The 18644-nt window shown below is 45.9% G+C and overlaps 1 protein-coding gene across 1 annotated transcript in view; it reads right to left on the reverse strand.

Moving 5' to 3' along the window:
* Positions 1-9809: 9809 nt before the first annotated feature.
* LRRC40 (leucine rich repeat containing 40) overlaps positions 9810-18644 on the reverse strand; it is a 35663-nt gene continuing 26828 nt past the window's right edge. Inside the window, exons 12-15 of the mRNA XM_056111018.1 lie at positions 18357-18467; positions 16179-16256; positions 13272-13457; positions 9810-10900 (exon numbers count right to left, since the gene is read on the reverse strand). Coding sequence (XP_055966993.1) covers positions 10795-10900; positions 13272-13457; positions 16179-16256; positions 18357-18467 — 481 coding nt within the window. The 3' untranslated portion in view covers positions 9810-10794. The remainder of the gene's footprint in view (positions 10901-13271; positions 13458-16178; positions 16257-18356; positions 18468-18644) is intronic.

Here is an 18644-nt window from a genome sequence, read left to right on the forward strand (position 1 = left end):
ATCCTGCGGGTGTTGCCTCCTGCTGGCAACTTTGATGGACAATGGACGGGCAGGCCTGTACACCCCTTCTCATCCCCCAATGCCCCCGCCATCCTCTGAGCACCCTCCAATGCAGAGAGCTTTGGCTGTGCTGGCCGCATCCGTAAGCACAAAGCAGCAAGAACTTCCCACAAGTTGGGAGAGAAGAATTTTGCCAAAGATTCCCTTAGCTAAAGAATTAGTAACTTCCGACCAACTCCCCGTGTTGGCCTTTGTTTACACTTTCAGGTTCAATTGAAGGATTTCAAACCAAACCCCAGAAACTTTGAAATCAGCCTAGAAAAGGAACAGCAACTCTGTCAAAGGGGCAGGCATCCGAAAGTGAGGTACTCAGGACAGTCTAGAAAATTTACCCTTTGGTGATGAAGTCTTTTTTTTTTTTTTTGAGAGGGGACAGAATTTATCCAAAATATTTGGCAGGTGTTACGAAGAGAGTGCACTCCTTCCCTCCCTCCTTCCCTCCCTCCCTCCCTTCCTCCTCCTCTTCTTCTCCTTCCTTCCTTCCTTCCTCCCTCCCCCCTCCCTCCCTTCCTTCCTTCCTTCCTTCCTTCCTTCCTCCCTCCCCCTCCCTTCCTTCCTTCCTTCCTTCCTTCCTTCCTCCCTCCCCCTCCCTTCCTTCCTTCCTCCCTCCCTCCCTCCCTCCCTCCCTCCCTCCCTCCCTCCCTTCCTTCCTTCCTTCCTTCCTCCCTCCCCCTCCCTTCCTTCCTTCCTTCCTTCCTTCCTTCCTTCCTTCCTTCCTTCCTTCCCTCCCCTCCCCTCCCTCCCTCCCTCCCTCCCTCCCTCCCTCCCTCCCTCCCTCCCTTCCTTCCCTCCCCTCCTTCCTTCCTTCCTTCTTTCCTTCCTTCCTCCCTCCCTCCCCCTTCCTTCCTTCCTTCCTTCCTTCCTTCCTTCCTTCCTCCCTCCCTCCCCCTTCCTTCCTTCCTTCCTTCCTTCCTTCCTTCCTTCCTCCTCCCCCTCCCTCCCTCCCTCCCTCCCTCCCTCCCTTCCTTTCCTTCCTTCCTTCCTTCCTTCCTTCCTTCCTTCCTTCCTTCCTTCCTTCCTTCCTTCCTTCCTTCCTTCCGTAGGAGTATTGCTATGTATTCAGCCATTGATTAACCAAGAGTGAGCCTTTTCAAATACTGAACGCAGTACTTTCAAATACAGAAACTGAGCCCTCCTAATGTCGGGTACTGTCAGGGGGAACCTCTTGCTGGAGATCAAGTCTCGTGAGAAAACCTGGGAATTATACATTCAGGTCAATATTTAAAAGCCATCCTGTTTTTTTGCACTAGTAAAAGTGACTTTTTTACTCAGCACCTGACCTTCATCCAGAAAGAACAGCCCTGGATGTGGTGTCTCTCTCTTTTTAGGTTTTTAATCTTGAATGAAATTAGAGATAGTTCAGGCATGCACATGATCTGATAAACATCTAATGAAATGATTAGCTACTCTCTTGCCTCCTCACATTGCTTCTGTTTCTTTGTGCTAAGAGGGCCCGGCACGAGCCTATTCCCAGAAAATCTCTAGCATCTTCTACAACAGTCTTGGTGACCAGGCATTACTGCATAGAGCCTCTGGCTGTGTTTAGATGCAAACATCCTTCTCCCCGCCACAACCCCCTCCCCACCAACCCTGCTTTACCAATGGCCAGATCCTCAGGGCTAAACCCTTTCAAAGAAAGCAATAAATATCCCCTTCTTGGTGGCCCTTCTGGGAGTTGGAGATGGAAGTCTGTGACCAGGGGAGGAACAAAACTCAGAAAACAGTTGAGGCGCTAACTTTGCCAGTGAGTTGCTGGCCTACCTTCAAAGGAAATTGAGAGGATGAGTCCAGTTGTTTCCATGGATGTAATCAAGCTGTTCTGTGTGCCGGGCAGGTGCTCAGGCCTGTTGCCATGTTAGGGCCCCTCTCCTGGCTGGAACAAAACAGAGACAGTCCCAGAGCAAGCTGTTCATGCTCTCCATATTTAATCTAGACCCTTGCCCTCTGCGTGTTGTCGGACTCTAGATCAGAAGGGAAAATCTTCCTTTATAGTATGGTCAATTCAAGCCATCATGATGATGATGATGATTTTGCCTTTTCCATCCTTGATGGGCTTCACTTTAACAACCCACTCCTGTATTCAGATATTCTCATGCTTTCTACCTGCAAACGAATGTTAAGGTCATGCAATTTCAATGGTGAAAGCCACTGGAATATTGGCATTGTGAGATATCCTTTTGGTGTGCGCAAAAACCATACTGACCCAATAGAAGTCAACAAAGAAACGGTTAGAGAGAAGTAGGCATTTTGAATGAAATCAATGTCCCTGTCATCTGCCCAGACCAGCTGTGGTTGGATGAGAATCCCCAAGAACCTGGTGCCTACTTCCTCGGTGAGCTTCTTGGGTTTCCTGGGTTTTCCTGGGAAGGCAGGCTGGAAAGGTCAAATCAAGTCATCTGTGGACCATCCCCCTCTCCCCTGGGCGATGGCATAGAAAGATGAGCCAAAGACTCATGTCCCAGGAATGAGGCATTCCTGGAAGATTCCAGGACGCTGTCCGGCGCAGCTCTGTCTCTTGGGAGACATGGTGGAAATTCTGAGTCTCTGAAAGATTTTTTTTTTAATTGATTCGATGACTGTCCTCAGCAGAGTGACAGGGGCAAGTGTGCGTGAACAAGGTCACCAGCAAGTATCAGGGGCAGTGCCTAGCCTCCTAGATGGAACCTCATTGAAATTCTAGGTTACTGGCAACTGCAGCCTTGTTGGAAGGGACCTGGGTATTTGCAAGTTGTGGTGTTTGGTTTTGGTGTGACCATTTGAGAAGATTCTTCAAGCAATAATCCAGAGGGGCGATACTCCCGTTGGACATTTCAGCTGGATACTTGTCCATCAGGGTGAGCATTGACATGCCTGACAAAGACACTTTGAGCATCACCTGGTTGATTTCTCCTTTGGGCAGGAGAACTTGACCTCACCAGGGCCAGACCAGATCGTATCCCCCCATCCCTCTTGTCCAGGTACAGCATGCCCGCTGCCTTCCTCCCTCGTTCCCCCTCTCCGCCACCAACTCTCGCTCTTTTGTCTGTTCTCATGCAACTGGCCACATGAGTTCTGTTCGGCTTCTTCCAACCCCAAATGCTCAGATTGCCATGGAGAAACCAGCACCCTATTTCTTCCCCTGCCACCGCCACATTTCATTCTCCGCTGCTTGCCCTTCTTTTCATTTTTCTCCATCGGTTTCCAGGGTAACGAGTCTGTTGGCCAAGCAAGCGTGAGTCTGCTTTTGAGCCTTCGGCACGATACCCAAGCCTTCCAGGGATCCTTGAGGCAACTGCTAGTGATACAGGCTGGAAGAGATCGGGGGGCGCTGGCTCGTCCCTCCCATCCCCGACCCTGCCGCATGCACTCCCCGCCCTCTCCCCGCACCACACACACAGACCCCAGAGAAGCAAGACCACATTCATGTCGCATCTCTTCAACTCCCCACGCTCTCCCTTGCAACCCAGATGAGGAAGAGTGAAACCTGGGGGGTGGACAGTTTCCTAAGGGTGGGAGATTTAGTGACTAATGACACGGCAGTGAGTTGGGGGTAGCAGGGAGAAACAATCTGACTTTGTACTCATTTGGCTAGAAAATTTCCTTCTATCAGAGACAGATCCAGGCTGGGGAATGAAGATGCTTAGAGTTGATGCTCAGAGATCAGGCAGTAGGGACAGAGAAAGAGATTCTTTTCCTGATGAGTCAAGTGGCTCCCTTCCTAAAACAGTCCTTCCCAGAGAGCTTAAACTCTAGGACCAGCGGCAGAGCTAGCCAAGATGTAGGGAAGAGGACTCTTCAGAGGCAAGGAGCTGGAGCTAGGGCTTTGAAGGACTCAAGCAAGGAAAAGGTAAGAAAACTACGGGAAATTTAGGAAATGGAGCATGGCTTAAGGAGCACTTAAGGAGCACCATGTGCAGAGCAAAGTGGCCGTTGTCCCAACTCTCTAGGAGGCGTTTTTTTCCCCCCAACCAATGTTTTCTCTCATTCCCTTGACCCTGAAAGAGCCTCCAATCATTAGGAAAGACGAGTAAGGAGAGGCTGCCAAAATTTCAGGGCGGGGAGGAATAGAGACGTTACTGGCGCCCGCTCTAGTAAATCTACAAGGGGATGACAGTGACACAGTGATACAATGAATGTTTCCTCCAATGATAGATCAGATAATTTGTTCCATTTTAAAATTCCACTGTGGTTTGGCGTCATTATATACCTGGAAATTTTAATTTCTCCTACGTCCTCAATAGTTAAAGGGGGGGGGAACCCCAAAACAACCAGGAAGTTTTGATCAGAAGTGAACAGTCTGCCCATCTGGTTGTGCTTCTAATTTTTTAAAGAGAAATAAATAAATTAAGGGTAATACAAATAGATGTTAGAAATGAAAAACGTGGGTATCTCAGCTTTACTTAAGGAATGTTAATGATTCCCTTTTCCGTTGGGTCTTATAGAATCTGTGATACGTAAGCCTACTGAAATCTTGAAAGTTAGCTAGCTATATTGTACAAAGGTATTTTTGGCCCTTGGAAGGTTATTTTCCTACATTTAGAGAAGTTTTCTTATATTAAACTCTTTTTTATTGTGACTCAGGTTCTGTGTCTAGATACAGACACACATAATAGGTGTTTTTCTTTGCGCACTTGTTTTGCACAGGCGAAGTGAGTTAAACAATGCCCAGGTGTGCGGGTCAGCCGACCTTCCTGAAAGTTCTATGAAGAAAAGCATTGGATGAATGGGCAAAGGAAATCACATTCTCTTTCTTTCCATCTTTTCTTTCCTTTTCCCAGCTCTCTACTGAAAAACACCGCTTAGGAGATCTTAAGTGTTTTGTTTTGTTTTGTTTCCTGAAAATGCACAGGAAAAACCAAGAGAACTCTCAGGCAGGCGGACCATAAGGCAGTTTCCATTAGTAGCTGAATGGCGATTTCCTTGCAAAGTGTATTGCTGAAGGAAGTTTTCGTTCCCGTGCATACAAAGCCTGTCCTCTCCCAGGGCTCTGGCTGCTTCTGAACATGGGGAAAGCAGCTGATTGCCCGGGTAGGAAGGAATATTGTATGTTTTGCTGGGGGAAATTGGTATTCGCGTTGATGACACCTGGTGTGGATGAATGCAATAAATGTCTTAACGTGCTTTCTGTGGTGGAGGCAGTTTCCTGCTCCCTCAACTACACTTTCCCTCCTCGAGAATGCAAGCCTTACTCTCTTCCGTTTAGAACGAAGAGAAAAGTCGTTGATGGGTAAACTTGATATTTTTGTCTCAGAGCCAATCGAGTTTCTTTTGCACTTAGCGAACCGAAGGGAATCTGAGAATGACTTAGTCTTCCGAGAGCGATTTCCCTACCCCCTTCCCCTCCGGTTGAAAATCAGAGGCACATTTATGGAAGCGTTTATGAATGTCTAAGACCATGGTGAAGAATCCTGTAAAAAGGTTACAAGTTCTGTGGTTTCATTTTCCCTTTATAATCATCCCTCTCCGCTAGTTCTCTTTCTATTCACATTCTATGATGTAACGAACAGCCATTCTAAATTTAGGATTGTTTGTTTTTGTACCTCCCAGTAATAGATTTTTAATTGGTTTACTAGGAATTATAAATCAAAGGATACTGGATGGCTATGCTTTTTAAGTTCCCTTTTAAGTATTTAGGAAAATTGTGTTTCATTCCTCAACAATCTGGCAATTGATTACTTTTAACCTCGGTTTTTTTTTTTTTGCTTTTTTTTTGGGGGGGTCACACCTGGCGATGCACAGGGGTTACTCCTGGCTCTGCACTCAGGAGTTACTCCTGGCGGTGTTCAGGGGACCATATGGGATGCTGGGAATTGAACCCCGGGTGGGCCGCGTGCAAGGCAAACGCCCTACCCGCTGTGCTATCTCGCCAGCCCCTTAACCTCGGTTTTTAAGGAACAATCCTTTTAAGATTGTTTAAGGAAGTTTGAACTTCACTTATTTATCTCTTTCCATTCACAGACCACAGGCAGATACAAATATTCCAAGTTCCATTTAAGTCGTATAATCCAGTTAGTGAAATATTTCACTCTTCTGTAAATTGAAAAGAAATTCCTAAGCAGTGATACAATATTGGGCCATAATGATTGTAAAATAAAGACCGTCTCCAGACTCATTCTTTTTTGACATCTGACTTCACTACCATATGTGCAGCAAAACTGTGATATCTGAAGGCCAAATAACCAGAGCTCCTTTAGCCACAGAAAGAACTTGAATTGGGATCTATTTTTAAAGACAATTCCATTCTATTACCAAGTAGTTTTCCAGTTTACAACTTGCCATCGGGAGATCTTTGTAAGTGCTTCTTTCTTTCTGACTTCTTTTGCAGTCTCTGTGACCATTTTAATGTGCATTAGTAAAACACTAACATTTTACAGACATATTGTATATTAATGCATGCATTTCACTGCATAGTTTGACACTTCCCTTGTAAAGCTTTTATGGAAGAAAACACAGACCACAGCAGCATAGCAAAAGAGGCTTAATCTTTATAAATTGGGGCCTTTTACTGTCTCTTTGCTAGCCTCTGGTGGCTGTCTACAAATTTGGGTGGGAGGGGCTGGCAACACCTCTTAACATTTAAGGTTTTCTACGTGGGTGAACTCTAGCCAACTCAAGACAAATTGCTTTATTTAATAAAAAAAATAAATTTTATCATTTTATAAAAAAATTAAATCATGACACGTTTAATTGAAATGGCTGTATTGTAATTAATATTTTGAGATAATCGTGATTTTGAGCTTAAATTACAAAATTGTCATTTTGTATGTGTTAAAACAATAACTGTATCACAATTAAAGTACTTTTGAGTTGAACGACATATTAATGTAAATAAAAGCTGAATGAAGACCTATTTACTACTTTATTAACATAGATCGTGAATGTACTTAACGGTTTTTTTGCAGTATGAGACCATAACGACCTTGAAAGCTGCTTCATTTTCTGTGTAAAGAAGTACTCTGAATCTCTATTTCACACTTACTGAATCAGTGACACTAATGACTGTCGGTTACTTTGCAAATGCAAGCTGTACTTCTCTCCGGTTTTATTTTCGGTATTGACGCTAAGCAGTAAAGGTGTATAATGTGATTAGAATGCATTTTGAAGATGCTTTCTGTACAGATACAAAATACAGGGACTCAACTAATGCTGTGCAGTGTATAGCAGAGCCATTTTTCGGCTTTGGTGTACTCAACTTTTTCAGTATTTAAAAAAAAGTGTTTTGAATAACCTAAAAGTCTCTTTATTGTATAAATAATAAACTGTCACCTTATTGTATCGTTGTCTTCTGTTTGACTCCCCAAGAAGTCGTTCTCAGGGAACAACAAAATTTGGGGGTCACAACTGGTAGTGCTCAGGGTTTACCCTGGCTCTGCACTCGCAGATCAATCCTGGAGGAGCTGAGGGACCAGAGGGTGGCAGGAATCGAACCTGGGTGGGTCGTGTGCACAAGAAGTGCCTGCCCCACTGGACTGGCTCTCCAGCCTTCATGCTTCTGAACTTGTTTCCCAGCATCCCATCCTTACTTCCTTCTTGTGGACCCCTAGTTTATCGACTGAATTTTCACCTGTGACTCCTTGGTGGTCCCGAAATCTAAAACACTGTTAGCAATGTTTGAATGTTTTTATTCACATATTTTTCCCCACTGTCCTCCCGTTGTTCATTGATTTGCTTGAGCAGGCCCAGTAACGTCTCCATTATGAAACTTCTTGTTACTGTGTTTGGCATATTGAATACTCTCGGTAGCTTGCCAGGCTGTCCAAGAGGGGCGGAGGAATCGAACCTGGCTCGGCCGGGCTGACTGCGTGCAAGGCAAACGCCCTACCGCTGTGCTATCACTCCAGCCCATTTTTCCCCATTTTTCCAATTTTTTAGAGCATTACAAAGCCTCTCATGATTGAATTGCAGTCATATAGTATTCCAACATGCATCCCTCCAGCAGTGTACCATTTCCCAGCATCAGTGTCCCCAGGTTCCCTCCCATCACCCCCCATTCCTTGACTGCCTCTTTGGCAGGTGCTTCTCTCTCTCTCTTTCTTTCTCTCTCCCCACCCCCTCCTTTCCTTTCTTCCTCCCTCTCTCTCTCTCTTTTGGTCAATACGGTAGTTTGCAATATTGATACTGAAAGGTTATCAAGAATATCTCTCACTTACTTTCGACCCTCGGATCTCGTCCAGCATGAACATGCCCAGCTATTATTGGGGTTACCCCTGTCATTGTGTCACTCTTCTCTATCTTACTTACCCTCAGCCCGACACACTTGTGGTTAGTTCCTATTCACATATTTTTATAATATTTTTCATACAATCTTGCTTCCATCACCTAAAAGCTACTCGTAAGTACCTAAATTCACACGAACTGGAGTGATTGCCAAACAGACTCACACAGTAAGTTTGACAATGATGGCTCTGCCTACTTCTGGTATTTTTGTGTAAATAAAAAATGATACTTATAAAAATTAAATCCAGTTTATCTAGAAGCAATCCCTTTTAGAAAATTACCATGACTACCAATTGTCTTATCGATGTTACAGGCAAAGTTTAGCGTCAAAGTCACTGGAAAGAGAAAAAATGCAGAAGGTTGAATTGAAACACGGGCAGGGACTAGAGTGATAGCACAGAGGACAGGGTGTGCTTGCCTTACACAAAACCCACCTGGGTTCCATTCCTGCCACCCCATATGGTCCCCTGAGCCCCACTGGCAGTGATCCTGAGCACAGAGCCAGGAGTAAGACCTGAGTGCGGCCTGGGATGGCCAAACACTCCATCCCCAGCGAATGAAGCAAGCATTGGGGCAGAATAGATCTCTGAACTGGGACCAGATGGTTCTCTATGCACTCCCAGGAAATTTCAACTAGTTACAAGTGATAGGTAAAGGTAAAGGTAAAGGTAAAGGCCCTCCCATTGATCGTCGATTTGCTCGAGCGGGCCCAGTAACGTCTCCATTGGAGACTTTGTTGTTACTGTGTCTAGCATATCGAATACTCTCAGTAGCTTGCCGGGCTCTCCGAGAGGGGCGGAGGAATCGAACTCGGGTCGGCCATGTTGGCTGCTTGTAAGGCGAACGCCCTACCCGCTGTGCTATCGCTCCAGCCCAAGTGAAAGTTAAGTAAATGGTGGGTGTGCGGGTGGGGGAGGGGAGGCCTTGGCAGAATACTAGGAGTCCACAAGAAGGAAACAAGGCTGGAAAAACAAGTTCAGAAACACTGATTGGACATTAAGCAGCTCAAGTCTCTTTTGAGATTTCTGTGCAGCAAAATTATTTCCTGCTGCTCCTTTCTGTAGAATTAATACAACCTCTAGCAACTTTTTTTTTTTTTTTTGCTTTCTGGGTCACACCCAGCAATGCTCAGGGGTTATTCCTGGCTTTGCACTCAGGAATCACTCCTGGCAGTGCATGGGGGACCATATGGGATGTTGGGAATCGAAACCGGGTTGGCCGCATGCAAGGCAAACACCCTACCCGATATGCTATTGCTCCATCCCCCTCTAGCAATTTTTAAGTTAGATAAAAAGATTTTGTTTTGTTCTCTGGAGCCACACTGGTAGAGCTTACTCCTGACTCGACTTTTAGGCATCACTTGTGGCGGGTTCAGGGGATTGAACCTAGGACAGCCACATGTAAGGCAAACACTCTACCTATGATACTATTGCTCCATCCCCCTATCATTTTCTAAAGAGGTATTCTGTTGGGTAGAAACTTAGTATTAAGACACACTAAATAAAACTATCACAATAGTTAATGTGAATTTAAAAAACGACACAAACAGAAAATAAGCATTCAACACTTTATTGTTTTCATCAACTGTTTTCTGTGAAGCGTTTTTGTGGTATCAGAAACTATAATAAAATTATTTCATACGACATGATGGAAAGGCTAGATATGTTTCAACTAAATTAAAATAAGAAGGAGGCAGGGAACGTTAACTAAAAACATACACTGAGGCTAACCATAATAAGAAAGTTCTTGGGGCTGGAGTGGTAGCACAGCGGGTAGGGCATTTGCCTTGCACGCCGCAGCTGACCCAGGTTCGATTCCCAGCATCCCATATGGCCCACCGAGCACCGCCAGGAGTAATTCCTGAGTGCAAAGCCAAGAGTAACCCCTGAGCATCCATCGCCAGGTGTGACCCAAAAAGCCAAACCCCCCCTCCAAAAAAAGAAAGTATTTTCGTGGATAAAACAAAGTCTTATTTTTTATTTTATTTATTAATTCATTTATGCTGGGCTAGATCCTGCTGTTCTCAGGGCTGACACTGAAGTCTGTCCTCAGGGAGCCACACGCAGTGCTGGGGACGGAACCCGCCTGGCAAGAGGTGAGGCGGGGCCTAACCCACTGTATCTCTCCAGCCCAAAGTCTCATTGTCTGAGCGTCACAGTACAGTACTGAATACATTTCAAGTCAAATTTATAAGTAATGAAAAGGCAAAATGGATGGTCATATTCAAGTCAACTGATCACATTCGACGTAACACAGACAGATGTGGAGGAAAAACCATTTCCAAAAAAGGCGCTGTCGTCATAAAAATATGAACTGACATTAGTTACAAATTGGCTGTGGAGGAAACTGCTGTGTAACGTGGGAAGGAGAGAGAGGTGAGTGGATCGTGTGCCAGGATTTGAACAGACACCCGAACAGTCTACACCGTCTGCACACTGTAAACATACACTTAGGGAAAGGTACGAAGGTGAAGAATGAACACGAGCCAGGTGACTCCCAGAACGAACCAGCCCCAGGTGTTGCCCAGGCGCTGGCCCGCTAGGTCGGGATCCGGTCTCGCAGATACTCCAGCACCGCGGCGGTTCCCTTCATCAACACGGCCGCCCGGGGAACGCGGAACGGGTTTCCATCCAGGAGCAATGTTCTGAGCAAGACAAAGGAGAACTTGAATACTTTCCTTTGGGGAGGCTCCCCTGGCCCCCCCCCCAATTTGTCCCTTTTCAAATCCTCAACGTTTTAAATGTAATTATAACTATTAATAAATGTATTCCTAGGTGCTGTGCTAAGTAATTTGCATTCACTGATGACTGATGAGCCAAACCACCCTATGATGTGGCCACCATCAGTATACCTACATAGAGAAAAGTGAGCTTGGGGATATAAGAGACTGGCCCAAGATCACGGTAAAACCAGAAGAGCCGTCCGTGATCTGGATCGCCCTGCTAACCCTCCAAAGACCAGACACCAAGTGTTGGGAATGACCTACATGAACAGTAACGAGCTCACCAACAAGCACCAGAACCAAGAACGTGAACAACCCAAGCCTCCCCCGTCTCCTGGGAGCACGGCCAGGCCGCTCATCTTCCTGAAGCAGACCCGGGCACACAATCCATTTACAGGGTCTCAAACAAACATGTGAAGGGACTTGGGGATCCGCTCAATAGATACCGCCCGGTTCAACGGGCACGTTATCGGCCGCGGCTCAACAACAGAGCACTGCCTTGGGGTTCCACCCTGATGCCTCAAGTAAATGCCCCTTGGTGTCCACTCAGTCACGTCCTCTGTGATCCCACAGTCCAAAAGTGGAGTACAGAAGGACTGTCTACTTTCTCCACACACGAGACGGCAGTGACAAGCCTCACAGAAAAGCATGTAAGAAATAAGCGTCCTGCAGGCCTCAGTTCGAGCCGCTGGGCCACGAGTTCAAGGCCAGGAATCAATGATACTGGATAGGGGAACCTGGCTTGGCTTTGAGGGGCTCAGGGGAATCACGAGGTACTGAGGATTGAAGTCTGTCTCGTCTCCCACTGTGGCCTCGCCCTCAGAGCCACCACCCTGGTCCCACTGGAGATCGCTTAGAAACAGGTGACATGTCTGTCCACGGGCCGATACCGCTCACAGGAGCCTGACTCTAGACTTGCCCCAGCAGTAATGGTTCTGGAGTCACTAACCTGGTCTTCTCAAGGACTTCAGAAAACACAACGACTGCAAATGATGGGCCTCCACTGTACTTACCTCCTGGAACTCGCTACCTGAAGCGTCTGAGGAGATGCCAAGTGGCATCCATGGTAAGCAAAGTGTGCTGAGCCGCCTGGAGCAGCTGGCGCTTAGTAAATTACTCCTGACACTTCCCACTATGACTTTCTGTCAACATCCCCAACTCCCACTGACAAAGAGCGAGTGCTGTGGTAACCCTCCCACAGGACCAAGTAAGAGTCTGAACAATCCCAAACTAAGCATGATGGGAAATTAGAGGGGGGGAGGGCCTAGAGTGCAGGGAGGACGGCCAAGGGGTTCTTCAGTAACCTTGACTGGTTACTGGTCAAGGCACGGTGACAGCATCCGAGGCTGAGGAACCAGCAAACACAGAATAAGAAAGATCATGTCGCAGGTGAAAGTCATGGCAGTAAAGGAATCTGACTTAAAAAACCAAGCAAGAAAAACATACAGCTGTGGAATTATTATTTCCCTCAATGTTTAAGCAACCGGAGTTTCTGATTATACACAGACACAGTAACGAGGAAAGCATCCCCCCAACTATCAACCATCATACGTACACGTATACCCAATCAACAGCTGAAAAGCAAACGCTAACAATCAGGATTGGCGATTCTGTTCATTATTTTGAACAGAACGTGACATTTGTTGCTTTGACTTTGCTGCAACAATACTTCAAAGCAAGAAGAACGTGTCATTTTAGGAGGGGGCAGCACTGGGTGAGGGAAGGGGACACAGGTAAAGGGGCTAGTGTGAAACACCGTGTGCCTGAAACCCAAACACAAGTAATTTTGTCATTTCAGGGGACTGAAAGAAACTGAAAACAAAAAAATTGAATGCAAAAGGCAAAAAACAGAACTTAGTTTTGATTTCTGGAGAAGTCTGCGAGCCTGGCGCCATTCCCGCTTGGTGGTGCTCAAGGGTGACTCCTGATCTGTGCTCAGGAGTGACCCCTGGTGGTGCTGGGGATTCAAATCGGGGGCAACAAGAAATCAGGGCTAGTCTAGTACAGCAGGGAAGGTGTTTGCTTGGCACATGGCTGACCCAGGTTCGAGCCCCGGCATCCCAAACAGTCCCCCAAGCCCTGCCAGTAGTGATTCCTGAGTGCAGAGCCAGGAGTAAGGCCTAAGCATCGCAGGGTGTGCCTGCCTGGCAAATCAAACTGGGGTTTACAGGATGCTGACGTCTTTATTCCTATACTCGCTTTCTGGGGCCCAAGGCAAAAGAAAAAACAAAACAAAACTTTTACTTCAACCAGCCAGAAAACAGCCAGATGAACAACTTAGAGTGGTGGTTACCTTAAGTTCACACAGTTGCCAAGCTCTGGTGGGATTTGCAGGAGGTCATTGTTCTGAAGGTCCAAAGTAATCAGATTTTCCATTGCCTTCAGCTTTTGAGGGTCTATAGATCCAACCTGATTATTACTGATCAAAATTGTTTCCAGTGCAGGGATGCGATACAGAACGTCCGGTAGTATTTTAAACCTATTCAAATGTTAAAGCAACACCTAAATATACTGGAATTAGCAAAAAAATAACACTCTTTCCAAGAGATGTTGCTAAGTTTCCTATAAGCTTATTTTATATTTGGTTATGTCTTACAAATACTCCAGAGAATAAAGAGAATGGGCGAATTCTGGAAAGCCTAAAATATCTGACGGATGAACAGGAATTCTCTGGTGTTTTTCACACTCAGTAACTCCGGGAACCCTCCTGAGAAACCCCGACACGGTGCCTCCCCACAGCTATTCTTCCTGAGCTTGTTTTTGTTTCTTGAGACACGGAATCACTGACAGTCAACAAACAAAAATTAGGGAGCTGTACTCTGCTTTAGTGATGCTTTCAAAATGAGAGCACTGTGGATTCGTGAAGTAAGGCACTGGCCGCCAACATCCTCGTCTGAGGCGGCCCGCGAAGCCCAGTGTGAGCGGAAGGTCCCAGGCCACAGGGACCACAGAAGGATGACGCAGGACCTCTGGGGGCAGTGACAGGCAGGGCTGCCGCAGAGGCAAACTTCCACCCAGGCTAGGAAAGACAGTGAAGGGCCCCTCCTACTAAACTGGAAATTCCTCCTGAATCTCCTGACTCACTCCTGTGCCTGAGAACGTGCGATCTGCTCTGCCCTCAACCTGGGTGTCCGGCAAACATCTCACGTGTGCAGTTTGATACCAGGCTGCTGCTCTGGCTTCCAGGCGCCACAGGAAACACCTTTCTATGTCCTGTGCATCCAAGATGAATTGTAATTTCCCTGTTAGTTTCTTTGTCACTAGCTTCCTATGAGGCTAAACGTTTCTTCAACAGGTTAACAGGAACAACAAAAATACCAGACATCAGAGGTCAGTGTTCTATGAAAGCCACGTCACTAAGCGAAAAAACAAAACCCCCAAGCCCCAGGATACTTAAATAAAAGTCTTTTACTTGGCTCTTTTGGTTACACAGAGACTTTCGTCACAACCAGGATGGAAACGTTAACTCCCTCCGCTTGTGCCAAGTAATGACCTGGGAGTGAGCCGTCACTCCTGCCTCTCCTCATGAAAGGAGGAGAGAAGAAAAGGACGGTCAGCTACCAGCTTCTGACCACGAGCACCTCACATGCTGGCTGAAAAGTGTGTGTGTCAGAATGGGAAAGAATATTTACCCAATACCCATCTAATAAGGTATTAATATCCAGGATATACAAGACACTAGAATTGGACAAGAAAAAACCTCCAACCCATCAAAAAATGGGGAAAAGAAATGAACAGAAGTTTCCTCAAAAAAGAAATACAAACGGCCAAAAGGCAAATGAAAAAATGCTCCACATAGCTAGTCATCAGGGAGATGCAAATCAAAACAACAATGAGATATTATCTCACACCACAGAGACTGGCACACATTCAAAAGAACAAAAGCAACCAGTGCTGGCGTGGATGTGGGGAAAAAGGGACACTCTTTCACTGCTGGTGGGAATGCCCACTAGTCCAGACTTTCTGGAAAACGATATGGACAGTCCTTCAAAAACTAGAAACTGAGCTTCCATATGACCCCGCAATACCACTTCTGAGAATATATCCTGAGGATGCAAAAAAGCACAGTAGAAATGACATCTGTACCTATATGTTCATTGCAGCACTGTTCACAATAGCCAAAATCTGGAAACAACCCAAGGGCACTAGAACAGATGACTGGTTAAAGAAACTTTGGTACATCTACACAATGGAATACTATGCAGGTGTCAGGAGGGATGAAGTCATGAACTTTGCTAATAAATGGATAGACATGGAGAGTATCATGCTAAGTGAAATGAGTCAGAAAGAGAGGGACAGACATAGAAGGACTGCACTCATTTGTGGAATATAAAACAACATAACATGAGGCTAAGGATAGTAGATACACGGGACAGGTAGATTGCTCCATAGCTGGAAGCCTGCGTCATGAGCGGAGGGGAGAAGGCAGCTGTAATAGAGAAGGGATCACTAAGAAAATGATGGCTTGAGGAACTGGTTGTGATGGGAGATGTGTGCTGAAAGTAGATAAAGGTCCAAACATGATAACCTCTCAGGGTCTGTATTGCAAACCATAATGCCCAAAGTAGAGAGAGATTATGGGGGATCATGTCTGCCTTGGAGGCAGGGGGAGGGTAGAAAAGGGGGGAGTATACTGGGGATATTGGTGGTGGACAATGTGCACTGGTGGAGGGATGGGTGTTTGATCATTGTGTGATTTTGTAATCCAAACATGAAAGCTTGTAACTATCTCATAGTGATGCAATAAAATTTTAAAAAAAAAAAGTGTGCGTGTGTATGCGCGCGCGCACATGCAAAGAGGTTCTGCCTTTCTTTCTTTTTTTTCTTTTTGCCTTTTGGGTCACACCCAGCAATGCACAGGGGATACTCACTCCTGGCCCTGCACTCAGGAATTATTCCTGGTGGTGCTCAGGGGACTATATGGGATGCTGGGAATTGAGCCTAGGTCGGCCACGTGCAAGGCAAACGCCCTTCCCGCTGTGCAATCGCGCCAGCCCCTAAAGTGACTTCTTTATTAAAGTGACTTCTTTAATGGTACTTTGGGCTTACTCCTAGTTCAGTGGATCATACCGGGTGCCTAGGACAAACCCAGGTCAGCTGCGTGCATAGTGAACACCATACTTGCTCTGCTACCTCTCCTGTCCCACTAATAATACAATTTCAAAACTCATTAGTCACAGATTTGTTGGTCATCTCTTACCTATTAAAAGAAAGATTGATTGTTTGTAATCTTATCAACGTGTCCATTTCTTCAGGCAACGAACTTAAAATATTATTCCTAAATTGGAAAGAAAAGATGATTTACAAGATTTAAAACACTGAGGTCAATTTCTAATAAAGATATCAGTTGGATAAAAAAATTACAGAGCCCAATTTGTCCATCTCTGATCTGATCTCGCTAATTCTGAGAATTCTGAATCAATCATGTACTTCATTAGGGCGCTAAATCTGAAAAATCCCCGCATGCAACCAAATGACAGCACTGTCCATTCTGAGATCACGGACCCACAGGTTAACAGTATAAACCAATCCTTTATTTTCTTTTAATATGAGCTCAGCAAGGGTTTTCACCACCGTAAATACTTTTTCACGGTTTACTTGAGATCCTGCTTCCGGATACTGTATTCACGGAATACAGAAACTTGACTGCTACCTAACCGGTGTTAATACACACCGTCAGAAGCAGACATGAAATTATATTCCGAAAAAGAACTGAGAGAAATAGGGAAGAAGGAAACAAAAAGGTTTTTCTGACCACACAGGGAGCGAGCAGTTGGATTTCTAAGCTTAGAACTTCAATTTGGACAGGGCGTGCTTGTCTACTGAGATCTTACAAAGGGACACGGCAGGAAACACAGTGGCATTCACTGAGTAAGAGGCACGAGGCAGAAGGATCCCAGGAGCGCCTGGCTACTGAGAAAACGCTTGTGGGAAACTTAGCACCAGCTACAAGTCCTGCTCCAGGTGAACGCGTCTCTCTAGTTCGTGTTTCCGGAAATCTTTATGACCCAGGCCCATTCCGACCCTGCTTCCTTCCTGCGTCCACCCCTGCCCCACCCACTGGTCCCCTAGTCGAGCCATGGCCACCCTGGAATATCCTGAGGTCCCACAGGAGGCCACAGAGCTCCCGGCTGAGAAACGCTGCTCTAACCTACCTCCACGGATTATATGTAACTTTCTCAAGCATCACCTAAATTTGCTTTACTTAGCAACTTTTATCTTATTACCTTTTCTCTGTCAACAGACTGCGGGTACCTTGTTTTTATACTCTTGTCCCTTATATCAGGCTTGAATACAGGGTGGCTAAAATTTGGTCTTGATTTTTATTGGTTTGGGGGCCACACCTGGCAGTGCTCAGGACCTACCCCTGGCTCTGTGTACAGGAATCTCTCTTGGAAGTGCTCAGGGGACCAGGCAGGGGATGGGGACCAAGCCTTGTGTGGTCGTGTGCGAGGCAAATGCCCTACCCACTGGACTACCTCTCCAAACCCCAAAAATTTATTTTTAAGTCTGCTAGCAGCTGGGGTTACAGATAGGGGCCTACAGAGCCACTCAGAAGGACCAAAAGAAAGAGACACAGCAAGGGGCCAGAGAGACAGAGACACCGCAGCAGGCCAGAGTCCCCTTTCCTCTGTTGGCTCGGGTCACACTGAACCGAAATGCGCCCTCCGCTCTTCTGCCAGCAAAGCTGCCACCCGAAGCAGAAGCAATGTCACAGCCCATCCGAGGTCGCTGCATTTGCTCTCATGCGCTATGTGAAATGTTTGTCTTCTCAGGAAAAACAGCTTACAAGGAAAATATACCCAGGAATAACGTAAGAGCAATAAGAAGCTCACAGACACAGGTACCGGAGACACAGTGTTCAAATAAAAAGAATCCAAGTCCAAGCAAATAAGTGATCATCTGCGACACACTGTGACCTTCCAAGGAACAAGGATCCTCTGATTCTGTCACTGCAGGAACACAGAAAGCACCGTCCCCACAGCCTCTGCACAGCAAACAGTTTCTCTGGGCAGCCACTGCAAGTGTCTTTTCCTTTTCTTTCTGGCCTTGCGTGGTTAATGTGGCACCCTGGGACGGTCCCTTGGGAGAGCCTCAACAGAGATAACAGAGGTTGGTGCCAGTTTCCCGCAGAATCCCGGGGAATTCATGTGTTAGCAGAGTCCAAACACTATGTGAGGTCCCCGAAATAATTCTGCCTCTTAACTTCATCTGAATGTGTTTCATGAATACTTACTTTGGGGGCTTCTCCCAAACAGCATTTCATGAGCTAAAGAGCAGTGTCCTGACAGATGGAGGAACATAAGGATACAAAAGTAGGAGACCCAAACGATAAGTTTATAACAATAAAACATGAAGCAACAGAACCAATAATTACCTGAGATCTAAAAAAGTCAGTTTCTGAAGCATACACAACTCCGAGGGCACAAGGGAAAGCTTATTAAAACTGAGATTGACATCGGAAACAGTTTCCTTCAGTTCTACAATCCTAAAAAAAAAAAAAAATCATGTGAAAATTTCAGTATACCGGATTCACTGTTCAAGCTTCGAATTGAGCAGATATGTTAGGACTTGCGGATTATTTCTGATGATAAAGATTTTCTGTAACTTTTGGGAGATGGTTGGCGGCTCAGTGGCTAAAGCATGAGGCCCACGAGTTTGACTC

This window comes from Sorex fumeus, unplaced genomic scaffold (genome assembly GCF_029834395.1).
Source record: "Sorex fumeus unplaced genomic scaffold, SorFum_2.1 ptg000011l, whole genome shotgun sequence".
NCBI classification, from domain to species: domain Eukaryota; kingdom Metazoa; phylum Chordata; class Mammalia; order Eulipotyphla; family Soricidae; genus Sorex; species Sorex fumeus.